General features: G+C 34.3%; 1 protein-coding gene across 1 annotated transcript in view; it reads left to right on the top strand.

The window, feature by feature from the left end:
* Positions 1-11,896, top strand: part of FNTA (farnesyltransferase, CAAX box, subunit alpha) — a 35,748-nt gene extending 23,852 nt beyond the window's left edge. Inside the window, exon 9 of the mRNA XM_074209058.1 lies at positions 264-11,896. Within this exon, the coding sequence (XP_074065159.1) occupies positions 264-386 (123 nt within the window). The 3' untranslated portion in view covers positions 387-11,896. The remainder of the gene's footprint in view (positions 1-263) is intronic.
* Positions 11,897-14,631: the final 2,735 nt, after the last annotated feature.

Here is a 14,631-nt window from a genome sequence, read left to right on the forward strand (position 1 = left end):
TAGGCAGTATTCTTGCCATCAAATGGTACTGGTCTAGTACTCCTGGTTCATCAATTTTTTTTTTCCTACCAAAGAGGAAAAAGAAGTACTGTCATGTTAAAACATATTACCATTGATGAAAGATTAAGAGACTACCCTAAAATTAATTACTTTAAATTAATTATAATAGGACCTGTTACTTATTGGCTTAGAGTAATCACATCACAGTAAGGTTGGCTGTAAATGGAATTCTGTCTTAAAGTATTACTGTTTTTCATTTCTAGTTATGTGAAATTCTAGCTAAAGAAAAAGACACTATAAGAAAGGAATATTGGAGATATATTGGAAGATCACTTCAAAACAAACACAGCACAGAAGGAAGTTTGCCAACAGATAAGCAGCAATAACAGCATTCAGAAGACACTAATGGAATAGTTTTATTTTTAAAAGAAACTTGGAACAAGGAAGTGTGACATGGCTTAAAACCAGAGGGATCATTTCCTTCTACCTGTGTGGGTCTGTGACAACAAGTGCATTGCACAGGTATTGCTTCCTAACAAGCACTAAGCATAAGTACTCTTTGGGCACTGCTGCTATTCAGACTAACTTTAGAAGTATTACTTTAGCTGTCTTTTTAAGTAAACTAATTCCTTAAAATAACATCCCCAAATGAATTGTTGAATAATAAATAATTCCATGTTTGTTTATTTTTAAAAACCCTAAATAGTCTGTTCTTTTCACCTCTTTCTTACCACTCAGCTCCTTCCTAAATAGTATATATGAATTCAGATATGCAGCAATAACAATTACAGATAATGATTACTTGTATATTATGGAGGGTAACATAGATTATAAACAAGGAATACAATTGCTGCAATACATTTTAGCTATTACAGAAGCTGCACTGGTAATATCTTGCTATTGCTTTAACTGACTAAATGACAAAATGGTTTTGTAATAAAACTGTAGATACACCTAAAACAGTATATAGTGGTGGTGTGGTATTTTGTTTTTATAGCATTTTAACTAGTTCCCTTCTGAGCTTAAATCATGACATCTTATGAAGCAGCTCCTATGGAAGTCCCTTTGGTCTGGGGAGGGGTGGTGGTGGTAAAAACACAGATCTGGAAAACAGTACCTTAAAAGGTAAAGTTGACAGAATTTCCTATTCCAGCCTCAGTAGGGTACAGATTGGTTTAAATAAAAATTCCCTTCTTTTGTTCAAGGAAATAAAATTCAGGATATGAAGATAAATAGTAACTGGCATGACTATTCTTTAGTGATGGATTATAATATATATCTACACACATACACACACTTCAAGTTTTTGTTGCTTCTTTTTAACATTTTGCATCTTAGTTTTAAAAGTTTTAAAATTTAGCTAATTCCAAAAATCTCCAGGTTCCAATACAAATTCAGTTTAACTATTGATTTTAGAGTGTTTCAACATTGTACAAAAATGATCTGTTTCCAAGACTAAAGAACCTCGAGACAGAAATTTATACATAAAGAGGTAACACATATTGTACCATTTTAATAGCTGTTAAGTGTAGATGCCATTAAGAATTTATAAGGGTAAGGGGCGGCTAGGTGGCACAGTGGATAAAGCACCGGCCCTGGAGTCAGGAGTACCTGGGTTCAAATCCAGTCTCAGACACTTAATAATTACCTAGCTGTGTGGCCTTGGGCAAGCCACTTAACCCCATTTGCCTTGCAAAAACCTAAAAAAAAAAAAAAGAATTTATAAGGGTACCTGTTAAACAGCTTCACAATGTATGATACTGTAATAGTATCCCTTAGAGTAGAGTGGAATTTTAAGACAGTAAATCTCCCTATTCTTTAATTTTTTAAAAAAATTATGAATATATCTATATACAGAGAACAGAAAAAATTATCTATTATGAAACTGTAACTTGTACACAGCTTAATTTTTCAAGAACTCAATATTAACAGTAGTCACATTGCCCTGCTTTTCTGAGTCTTCTGTACTTCTCATTTCTGCATATTTATAAAATGTCTCATTGACATCCCTTTCCTTTTTTTTATAGCAATAGCAATGCTTTCCCCACAATTATACCCTTATCAAAAAAGTCTTTTCTTAAAAGAAATTAAAATTAATAAAGTCAAATTAAATGAACAAATTTATAACATTTGAAAACATGTCTGAATTCTATACCTATGGACTATTACCTCTGGACCAAGAAATGGAAATTAAGCTTTATCCACAGTCTTCTAGAATCATGATATATCTATCATTGCACTGATCATTAGAGTTCTTAAATTTTTCCCAGCTGTCTTTTATAATATAGTCGTTCTAAAAGTTGTTCAGCTTCTGTTCACTTTACTGTGCCTCACTTCATAGAAGTCTTCCCAAGTTTATCTGAAACCATCCTTTTCATAATTTAAGGTTCCATAATCTATTCTTTACCATGATTTGTTTGGTCATTCCTCCTGTGATGAAAGCCCACTTTGTTTCTTACTCTTTACACTGTGAAAGGACTGTCCTGCACTAGGGGGAGCTTTGAGCAATCATTTGTCTGCATACAGCTCCTTTGACTTTTTTGAACTATGTACCATCTAGTAGTTGTGTCCATGAGTCAAAAAGTATTAATAATTGAGTGAATTTGGGGAAATTGTTCTTTAAATTACTTTTCAGAATGGTTAGATCAATACAGAGCACCACCCAGATTATTAGTGTTCTTGTTCTCCCAGAACTCTTCCACAATTGTCATTTTCTACTTCATTAATCTTTGCCAGTTTGATAGGTATAAGGTAGAAACTTATTTAACTAGTTTCCTTCTGAACTTAAATCATGACATCTTATGAACCAGCCACAAGGGAAGTCCCCTTGGTCAAGGAGTGGGGGGGGGGGGGTTAAAACACAGATCTAGAAAGCAAGATCTTAAAAGATAAAGTTGACAAAAATTTTTATTCCAGCCTCAGTAGCGCACAGATTGGTTTAAATAAAAATTCTTAATTTGCATTTCTATTTTTACTAATAATTTGGAGCGTTTTCCATATGGTGATTGACAGTTTGTTTCATTTGGTTGTTGACAGCTTCTTTTGAGACCTTGCCTGTGCCTTTGACCGTTTACAACTGGGGAATGGCTCTTATCCTTATGTATTTATTTGTGTGTATGCTTCTGACTTTCTGGACTTAAACACTATACTTTAGCTGCAGTCTCTAGTATATCCCTCAAGACCTGTGACCTTCTCAATGGAATATCCATCCATCGCTGCAGCCTTCTCATCTTAGAACATCTATCTGCTATGCCTTCTCTTCTGGTGAATTCCTCCAGTGACCTCCATTTTGAGGAGCAGCTTGGGTTGGCTAACTTTTATTTCCTTCCCCATGGAGCTTTTGACTTTCTGAACTTCAGGGTCATGCAGCTGTGTGGGTACTTTCATCTCCAGCTCTGCCCTACCTCTTCTATGTTCTCCTTGCTTTGAGCTCCCTTTTATATGTTGTCTTCTCCCTGTCTCCTTAGAATGGAAGATCCTTGAGGCTTTTGCTTGCATTTGTATTTCTACTATTTAGAACAATGCTTATTTCCTCCTGCTTACTCTCTCTGTTTGGTATATCACATCTTTATTAGAGAAACTTGTTACACTAGCATTGCTTTTGTTAGTGGAAAATATCTTAGAATTTGGTAATCAAAATTATCCATTTTTATTTCCTGACCCCCCCCATCCTTTGAAGAATTGGACTTCCTATCCATAGTTGTAAAATTTGTTACTTTCCTTTCTCCTAATTTACAATAGAATAGTTTATATCCCAATTGTATATGGTCTGAAATGTTGACCTAAATGTTTTCTGCTAGACTGCTTTCCATTCTTGCCCAACAGATTTTCATTCAGTAGTGAACTCTTACTCTAAGCTAGTGTCCTTGCTTTTATTGCACTATGTTCTGTTGTTTCTGTATGTAGTCTGTCTAATCTGTTCCCTTGATCAACTTTATCTTTTTTTAACCAAAATCAAATAGTTGTGAAGATTACTACTTTGTTACATAGATTGAGAACTGATACCTCTAAGCTCCCCTCTGTCCAGCTTTTTTTTTTGTTAAAATTCCTTTATTTTAAAAATTCTGTTCTTTCAGAAGTTCTGTCTCATTCTATAAAATGCCTTTTCTGGGTAGTTTGATTAATATGATACTGAATCTGTAAATAGATTTATGTATTTTTGTCATTTTGGTATTGGTCATATTGGTATGGTTCAATAATAACAAGCAGTTAATATCATTTCATTTAAGTCTTTATTTTTGTAAAAAGTGTTTTGTCATTATAATTATGTAATTTTGTGTTTTGTTAAGATATTTATACATTTTATAGTTTGTAATTTTAATGGTACTTCTCATCATTTTTCACAGTTTGGATGATAGTATGCAGAATGTTTAGACTTGTTTTAATTAGTAATTTTTCACTTTAAAATTGTCTAAACTATTATATTACTTGTAGAAAAAGTAGTGATTATATTTGTTCTTTGCTTTTATACTTATTTTCTCAAATTTTTTCCTGCTTGTGCTATAGAAAACATTTCAAGATCTTTGGCTTTCTAAGACAATTTCTCTCCAGTCATATTCTTTCAGCTTTTCACATTTCTCTCTTCTGCAATTAGGGAATTCACCTGACTGCCCTATTATTCTGCTTGCTGCTCATATATCTTGTCTTTCCTCTTTAAAATGTAAATTTCTTGGGGCAGCTAGGTGGCACAGTGGATAGAGCACTGGCCCTGGAGCCAGGAATACCTGAGTTCAAATCCACCTCAGACACTTAATAATTACATGGTTTGTGGCCTTGGGCAAGCAACTTAGCCTCATAGCCTTGCAAAAACCTAAAAAAAAATGTAAATTTCTCTTGTGTTTCATCCTTAAACTTTTCATATAGCACTTTTTTCCATTTATTTTATCATTGTAATACTTCAGCATATTATTTTTGTTTCAGTTTTAAAAGATAACTTGTATATGACACTAAAATCATGTGTGGAGATAACAAGTTTTTTCCCCCCAGTTTTATAATTGAAGCCAGTGGTGGTCTGATGGGATTCATAGAAATTTACTTTGAAGACTGAATAGCAGCAGGAGCATATTTCTGACCATGAAGTCTACCAACTAACAAAGTAATGTAGCATTTTTCATCTTTTTTCAGTCATCAGAAATTGAATTTCCTGGAATAGAGTGGCGAGTTGTATCTACTTAGAGCTCTTCTAAATAACTGAACAATTGTTGTTTGATCACCACTGCCCATTGCCTGAGGTCTTCACAACATCAGAATTGTAGAGCTTAAAACGGTTCATTTTACAGATGTGGAAACGGAGGTCTAGAAAAGTGGTCATTTATTTCAAGATCAAACAGTATGATTCCAACTAAGAGCCATTTATTAGGTGTGAGGGGAAGATAGGCTACTTCTCTAAGCCATTTTCCAGAACCAGTATTGTGTGAAATGGGCCATTATGAACCTCTAGCCTTGACTCCACTGAACAGTTGTGCAGATTTATACTTTGCTAGTCCATTTTAGTTAACACAGTGGTTGGTATATGGTAGTGCTTGTTTCTTTTTCTTTTTAATCTTCTTTGTAGCAAAACACCCATTTTTTTTTTGTCTCATTTCTAAAGATAAGAATGAGTGTAATGACACTGGTTCAGTTCACAATCTGGACAATTTTCTCTTGTGTTCACTATCACTCTCCCACCCCACCCACCCTCCAAATACCACCTCTGTGTTCTCTTTAAACATTTGCCGCTTGGGGCTCAGAATTGTGTTATTCAGATATGCTACATTGAAAGATGCTTCATCATTGTCATTAAAATATTGGAGTATGAATAGGGCATATTCAGACCTCTCATGCACACAGTTTCATGGATTAATTAGCTGGTAACCCACTACATACTAGTGCTTATTAAATGAAGGTCCTCCAACTCAAAGTATTATTGCAAATCCATTACAGCTGTTTGCAGAGCACTTCAAAAAGCATCTTTATATAAAAGGATAATACTACCAAAAGACTGGTTTACACCCACTGCTTCCATCTCCATATATTTATTACTCCCCTGTAATATAGCTTTCTTCTCTCCCTCTTTTAGGTCCCTAGAATTTTTTTTTTTGTCTATCTTTTTGAATACACACAGCTTCTTGTATAAACTAACTCGTTCAAGGATTACATCAAACTACCTTTCCTCTTTAAGGTCTTATCTCTGCCCACTTACGTCTTCTTTTTATTGGTTCCTTTTCATCTTTAAACTGACCCTTCAGAATTATAGATCTTTAGGTATGAAGTGCATTATCTTGTCTTATTAAAAGAGCTCACCTTTTCTGGTATCTTTAATTATAGCCTCAATGAGAATAACTTAGAAATCTGTATTTCTGATTCCATCCTTTCACCCAAGCCTCAGTCTCACATTGCCAACTACCAACAAATACTGAGCATTTACAAACAGGCTTAAAAAACTAAAACCATAACCTCCACTCTTCACCCACCTACCTCTGAAATCTAAGATTTATTGTTTATCTTATCCTTTACCTTTATCCTTAACATCAGTCTTCTATTCCTTTATTATCAGTTCTGTTCTTTCAGTTCCTCTTGCCTCATTCTAGTCTATGCCTTTGTTTTAGATTGAGTTTACTGTAAAAAGCCTCCTAGATCACCTCTTTGTTCCCATTTAGGCCCTGTCTCCTGTTCGGAAAAACACAGTAATCTGCCAGATTAGGCTTCATTAAACTATCTTGTTTGTGTCACCCCACTCAAATTTCTAATTACTCCCTTTTTATTAATTAAATTGAAACTTCTTCACCTGGTTTTCAGAGAACCAAACCCTTCCTGCCCTGAACCAATTTCATTTCCCTCATAAATTTGCAATTTAATTTACACCATCTGCTCCTCCCAAAGCTAGCCTGTGCCTTTAAAGAAAAATATTTTGATGCTTTTTGCTTTTCTAGTAAACGGAACCTTTATTTCCCTGCCTTCTGCCATTTGAACCCTCCACTTAACTCTGTTTTTCCTGACTCATCTGAATAACACTATGAAGGAGATGAGTGTAGCTTCAAGCCAATAGTGATGTCTTTTAAGTTTCTGGGAGAAAAACAAAGCCAGAATAAATTGAAAGTAAAGTTGAATTGGGCACCTGCTCCTTTCTTGACTCAACTAATCCTGACTATAGATGGTGGGAACTGGAATCTAAGACCTTCATTGCACTCCCACCTTCAAACCAGGAACTAATGGAACATGCCTGTGACACTTTTAACCTGGGATCCATAAACTTGTTTTTTGTTTTATTTTGTTTTTCATACTCGGAAAACTATTTCAGTATAATTTGAATGATCATCAAAACTATTTGGTATTGATTTAAGAAAATATTTTGACCCATCAATTAATGTAGTAGCATAATTTTCAAAAACCTACCTACTAATAGCAAAGACTCAGCTGTTTGACACAAACTACTGGGAAAACTGGAAACTGGTGGCTGAAAGTGGGTTTAGATCAGCATCTCCCTAATTACCAATGTAGGTTTCCAGAAGGACATGTGACCTAGATATAAAAAGTCACATCATAGACAAAGGATTAAGGAATGAAATTTATATTGTTAGGCATAGAGGTTATAGAGACAAGAGATAGATAAAATTACAGGATGAGACAATTTTGATTACATAAAATTGAAAATTATTGCACAAACAAAATAAATAGTTAAAATGGGAATCTTTGGGAAAAATCTTGGTAGTAAGTTTCTCTGTAAAGGTCTGATATACAGTGTATGAAAAGACTGAGCCTAGTAGATAAGAATAAGAGCTAGGTAGTTCTCAAAGAAATCCAGTCAACATCCATATTTTATTAAAGATTTTTATTTTTTGAGTTTTACAATTTTTCCCCCCAATCTTACTTCCCTCCCCCCACCCCCTCACAAAAAGCAATTTGCCAGTCTTTACTTTGTTTCCATGTTGTACATTGATCTAAATTGAGTGTGATGAGAGAGAAATCATATCCTTAAGGATGAAAAAAGTATAAGAGATAACAAAATCAGACAATAAGATATCTTTTTTTTTCTAAAGGGAATAGTCCTTGAACTTTGTTCCATCTCCACAGTTCTTTATCTGGATATATACAACATCCATATTTTAAAAATGCCAAAAGTTACTAGTAGAAAAATGTTAATCAAAACAATTGATTCTACCTCAAACCCATTTAGTTGAAAAAAAACCAGTTGTTGAAGTGACTTTGGGAAAACAGGCATGTTAATACATAGGTAGAGCTATATATTAGTTATATTGGAAAGCGGTGTGGAATTGAAATCACCAAATTGTGCAATACTTTTTGACTTTCATAATTTATAAGCCTATTATACCACAAAGGAATCAAAGGAAAAAGTAGTTAAGTTTTGGTTTATTTTGGGTTTTTTAGTAATAAAAAAAAACTGGAAACTAAGGTATTACTTTGGAAAATCTATTAGGGATAATATGAAGATAATGAAATACTATTGTGATGTAAGATATGACAAAAAGGAAACTTTCAGAGAAATGTGAAGACTTATAGATTGTTGCAGAATGAATCTTTCATTGGTCTTCTGGAATTAGTCATCACATTGATCAAAGTGCACAAATTTTTATAATATTGTAAATTTTTTTCTTGGCTCTGTGCACTTCATTCTGCATAATTTATTGCAAATCTTTGCAAATCTGAAACTTTTTTTGTTTCATCTTTTAGAGGACACTTATATTCCATCACATTCCTTTAATTTAATTTGTTAATCAGAACAGAGATAAAATAAGTTTATACCAATAGCAACATTGTAAAGATGACCCTGAAAGACTTACTCTAATCAAGCAGTAACTAACCAAGATGCTAAAGGAACTACACTAATCATTTCCTGATAAGAGAGATTGTAGACTCAAGATAAGAAAATTGTTTGAATTTTTTTGAGCAAGGCCACAAATAGGATTACATGTTTTGCTTGACTGCATATAGAAAAGTAAACAGCTTTGAAGAATTGGATATTGAAAAGTAAGTTGTTCATAGTGTAGAGTCAATTTTATGTACAATTGTCTCTTTTTCTACAATGTATGTGGAAATGCTCATTTTGGGGGCATTAAGTTCAGGACTTTATAAAAAATTAAAAATATTGGTATGACCTGATACAGAGTGAAGTGTGCAGAACCCAGAGAAGAATTTATACAACATTGTAAAGAAAAACAACTTTGAAAGACCTAAGAACTCATCAATGCAATGACCAACCATGATTCCAGAGGACCACTGATGAAAACACGTTGCCCACTTCTGACAGAGGTCAGCTTAAGGTGCACAATGAGACATATTTTCAGGCATGGTCAAATGTGGAGATGTTTGCTTATTTGATAAGAGTTTTTGGTATTTATTTTATAAATTGTGGGGGTAGGGGGATGGGGACTATATGGACTACATTATTTGGTGTTGGTTAAGTTGAGAATTTTTTTTTTTTTTAAAAAAGAATCACTTGAAATGTAGGAGAGGCGATTTGGACCCTCCTCCACCCCCACTCCATTTTGGAATATATTTTTGTCTTTACATCCCTAGAATTTATTACAAAACCTAACAAATAATAGTAAGTACTTTAATAATGCTTGTTAACTGTTATTACTGATAGTTTTGGAGTGACAGCTATATCTTTTTCTGTAAGAATATTTCTGTCTTTGGTGGCAGAGGGTGTTTCTATTTGATCCATGATGATCTTTGAAATTATGAAAAAGGTGAGGAAGAAATTTTTTTCTTATGAGAACTGTTCTAGTTTATTTTATAAAGAAACATTATGAAGAGAATTTTGAGTGCATTCTGGGGAGACTTGCCTGTCACCACTGAAGAGAGGAAGCAAAAGTACTATCCCAACTATCTTGAGAAATAGGAAGATTATTAAGAGACTGAAATCATTATTTTGGGTGAACTGCATGGTGTGTCCAGACATGAAGTGAAGTCATCTACTATTAGATTCCAGTTCTGAGGTAATAGCAGCTTTGATTTTTCTTATTTTATATAATTGTATTTGTGTATTACCCTTTCTGAACCATTCTCCTAACTCATATTGCTTTCACAAAGTTAGTCTTCAGAGAATGGATGCTATCTCATTTTCTCTCGGTAAACCTGTAAAATGGCTGTTCTACTCCTGTAGCTCAGGAGGCACCACTAGTCTGTTTCAGTTAACCAGTCAGCCAGTTGACTTAATTAGCTTTGATAGATTAACTGTTGTACAAAATATTGATCCCAAAAGCTTGTGGGATACTATCATACAGATATAAGGTACTTGAAAAGAATGGTTTCCAATTTGAGTATATAGTCAAAGCAAAGAATACATGTAGGATACCCACATACCAACTTCTGATTCTAGAACTCTTTCCTGCATCCATAACCATCACTATTTTCTGGTGTATGGGCCATACTACTTGAAATACCCCTTCTCCCAAAGTGACTGCTTTTTCATATCCACATCTGTCTTTAATGCTAGGCTGGATACGTTGTCTTCTGCCAGTATGATAGCTCTAATTACTTAACTAATGGGGAAGAGGTGAGGGTGGAAGAGGAAGTGAGGAAAAAAGATCCTTTTTCTCTCCATCCCCTCTACCACCATTCCTTTCCCTCCCTCTTGACTTCTCTCCTTGGGTTCTGGTTCTCCCTTCACTTCTGTTTCCAACTCTTTAACTACCAAACTATTAAACTTCCTCTAGCTTTTTAAAATCCTCCAAAGACTGGCTAGTTATTTTGGTTAAATAGTCACTCTTCTCTTCCAGATGTAATCAAATAGGTTCATAGCTTCTTTGTTTTTTTGGGGGGGGGGGTTAGGTTTTTGCAAGGCAGTGGGGTTAAGTGACTTGTCCAAGGCCACACAGCTAGGTAATTATTAAGTGTCTGAGGCTGGATTTGAACTCAAGTACTCCTGACTCCAGGGCTCTATTCATTGAGCCATCTAGCTGTCCCCAGTTCATAGCTTCTTAAGGATTCCCACGGTATAGATTCATGTGTGTTACTGCATTGTATGGAGTTAAAAGAAAAATTTTCTTAACACCTGTTTTACATTTTTGTGATTATAAGAACTTCTATGGTTACATTAATTGAAATGGGGACTGCAGCTACCTCTTTTACATGTTATTTTAATATTGATTACATTATACTTTCAGTAATTTTATTACATATTTAATTGCAGGAAATTAAAGGATTTAACAGATCAATATCACTACTGTGTTTGGCACATAGTAGTTACTCAATACTTGACTGATAAATTAGGAAAGCAGTTTTCTCTAGTTTTTAATTTCAGAAATAATACTTATTAAAATGAGGTGGAAGTTTGAGCTAGCTTATTAATGGTAAAGGTGGAAATTTTTATTAATTAAAAATATATACAATACTTCTGGATTACTTGAGTCATGAATAAGAAAAAATATGGAAATGAGTGAAGTGGCAAACTGAAGGCTTACCTACAAGTAAAATTGGTAAGTTATGTAATTTTATTACACATAGGGAAGTTGTCCTAACATTGCTAGCTCTGCAAGCATACATAAGGCACTAGACATGATAGAGATAAGCTTTTGAGGCAAAAATAAACTAAAATCTGGAAAAGGGGTTCTCTCACTTGTGAAGTTCTCAATCATTAGAAGGAGTAGTATCTAAAATTTGTGCCCCTTAAGACTGGTCTAGTTTTTCTCTAAATGACAGAGAAACTGACCCTGAGCCTTTATTCGTCCAGAGGATGGCCTTTGGTATAACTTCTCAATCACCTATGCCACAAAATAGCCATCCCCCAAAGAGTTGATGCCTCTTAGTCTTGGTGGACTTGGTGACTAACAAGTCAACATACTTCTGACCAGAGACATTTCTGTATGGAAGGGGAAAGCTGTGTCTACCTGAACCAGTGATGTATCTTTAATTTCTAAGCTATTGTTAAATAAACTGCTTTTTTTTAAAAGTGTTGGATGGTCTATAAGTGTCTCATTTCATTTTATTCCATTTCTAAGCCTGAACCAAGGAACTAACCTGAGGTGAGTCTGGCTGAGAACAAAAACTTATGAAGTGACATTATTTGACAGAATTTGTAACATTCTATCCTAAATCTACTGCCTTTCTGCAGAACAGGAAGTGCAAACAAAATAATCAAGAGATTTGGAAAACTACAAGTGAGCAGTCATAAGAGACTAAAAATATATGAGCTATACTCTCATAGGAAGTTACATGTATCCCCTCAGAACTTTTTTTTTTAGGGTTTTTGCAAGGCAGTGGGGTTAAGTGGCTTGCCCAAGGCCACACAGCTAGGTAATTATTAAGTGTCTGAGGCCAGATTTGAACTCAGGTACTCCTGATTCCACTTGGCAGCCCTAAACAAAACAACAGTATTGATTAGAGAAATGCAAATTCAGTTACCACCTCATACCTGTCAGATTGACTAATGACAGAAAAAGGAAATGATAAATGTTGAAGAGGAAGTGTTTCCGGAAAGCTAATGCACAATTGGTAGAATTATGAACTGATCCAGCCATTCTGGAGAGCAATTTGGAATTATGACTAAAGGGCAATAAAACTAACCATGCCCTTTGATCAAGTAATACCATTACTGAGTCTGTATCCCAAAAAGATAAAAATGAGGAACAGATTCATATGTACAAAAACAGCTCTTTGTGGTAGCAAGGATTTGGAAATTACGGGAAAAAAAAGAATTATTGAGGGGATGCCCATCAATTGGGGAATGACAGGTGAATACAATGGAATATTATTTTTCTATAAGAAAAAATTTTCTGTAAGAAATACTATTTTTCTATTAAGAAACAATGAGCAGGCAGATTTCAGAAGAACCTGGAAAGACTTAAATGAATTGATGCTGAGTGAAGTGAACAGAACCAGGAGAACATTTTACACCTTAGCAACATTTGGTTATGATCAACTATGATGGACTTAGCTCTTCTCAGCAATACTGAAATCAAGGACAATTCTAAAAGACCAGTTTTGGAAAATGATGTCCACATCCAGAGAAAATGGGAATCTGAAAGCAGATGAATGCAAACTTTATTCACCTTTTAATTCTGTTTTTCTCTTTCTGTTTTAACACTGATTTTACTGTGACCAATATGGAAATAAGTGTAACACAATAATAATTGTACAGCATATCATATTACTTGCTATCCGAGGGGGGGAAGGAGAAAACTTTACAAAAATGAATGTTGAAAATTATCTCTATATATAATTGAGAGAAAAAAAAACTTGAAACAGAAAAATACAGAGTTAAAATAAGGGTCTTTTAGTTGAATTTAAAAAGGTAATCATGATCTCAGACAAAGCAACAGCAAAATGAACTAATTAAAAGAGATAACAGGAAAACTACATTTTTCTGGAAGGTTCCATAGACTAAATATAAATACTAAACACGTACATTTAGATGCATAACATCTAAATATTTAAAGGAAAAATTAAATGAATTATAGTGAGAAATGTAACCTATGATGAACCTCTGGAAATTAGGAATACCACTGGAATAGGAAGGAAGGGACATTTATCAAGCAGTTATTTGCTAGTTTTTGTGCTAAGCACTTTCCAAATTTCTGATCTTCACAGCAACCCTGGGAGATAGGTTCTGTTATCCCCATTTTGTGGGTGAGGAAAATAATGGAAATTAAGGCTAGAAACAGCTTGTAAATGTCCACGATCAGACTTGAACTGAGGTTTTCCTGATTACAGGCTCTGCATTCTACACATTGTCACTTAATTGTGTAACAGAAATGGAATAGGAGAGATTACGCAGATATTTTTTCAGCTGTGGATGATGCCTTTTAAAAATCTGATCATGTATTAGGGTATAAAAAGGTCCCAAATGCAGAAAAACATTTCTAATAAACATCTTTTATAGATGACCAGGCAATTAACCTAATCCTAAAGAATGGATAGATTTTTTTTAAAATCATAGAAATAGTTAATACTTTAAATAAAACTAATGACAACAATGAGATAATATGACAGAATTTTGGAAATTCAGTCTTTTCATCAATAAAAGAGAAGACCTATGAATTTCGCATACATCTAAAGTCAGAAAATTAAGATTCCTTCATTCCCATTATACACCAAAATAGAAATCCTGAAAACCAAAGGAAAGTTTAACCATTTTTTTTTTTTTGCAAGGCAATGGGGTTAAGTGGCTTGCCCAAGGCCACACGGCTAGGTAATTATTGAGTATCTGAGGCCAGATTTGAACTCAGTACCACCTAGCTGCCCCTGATTTATTGTTTGAATTTAAATATTTTTATTGGGGTGGCTAGGTGGTACAGTAGATAGAGCACCAGCCTTGGAGTCAGGAGTAAGTACCTGGGTTCAAATCTGACCTCAGACACTTAATAATAGTTTGACCTAGCCGTGTGGCCTTGGGCAAGCCATTTAATCCCATTGCCTTGAAAAATCTAAAAAAATATATTTTTATTTGTTTTTCCAACTACATGCAATGGTAGTTTCACCAATCACTTTTTCTGGCAAAGTTTTGAGATCTACGTTTTTCTCCCTTCTCTTTCCTTCCTCCTCTCCCCCTGATAGAAAGCAATCTAATATAGTCCCTACTTGTATTACTATGCTAAACATAGAATCATATTAATCATGTTGGGAAAGAAGAGTCAAAAAGGAAGAGAAGAAAAGAAGACATATAAGACAACTTTAAAAATTGAAGATAAG

Source organism: Macrotis lagotis, chromosome 1, assembly GCF_037893015.1.
Source record: "Macrotis lagotis isolate mMagLag1 chromosome 1, bilby.v1.9.chrom.fasta, whole genome shotgun sequence".
NCBI classification, from domain to species: domain Eukaryota; kingdom Metazoa; phylum Chordata; class Mammalia; order Peramelemorphia; family Peramelidae; genus Macrotis; species Macrotis lagotis.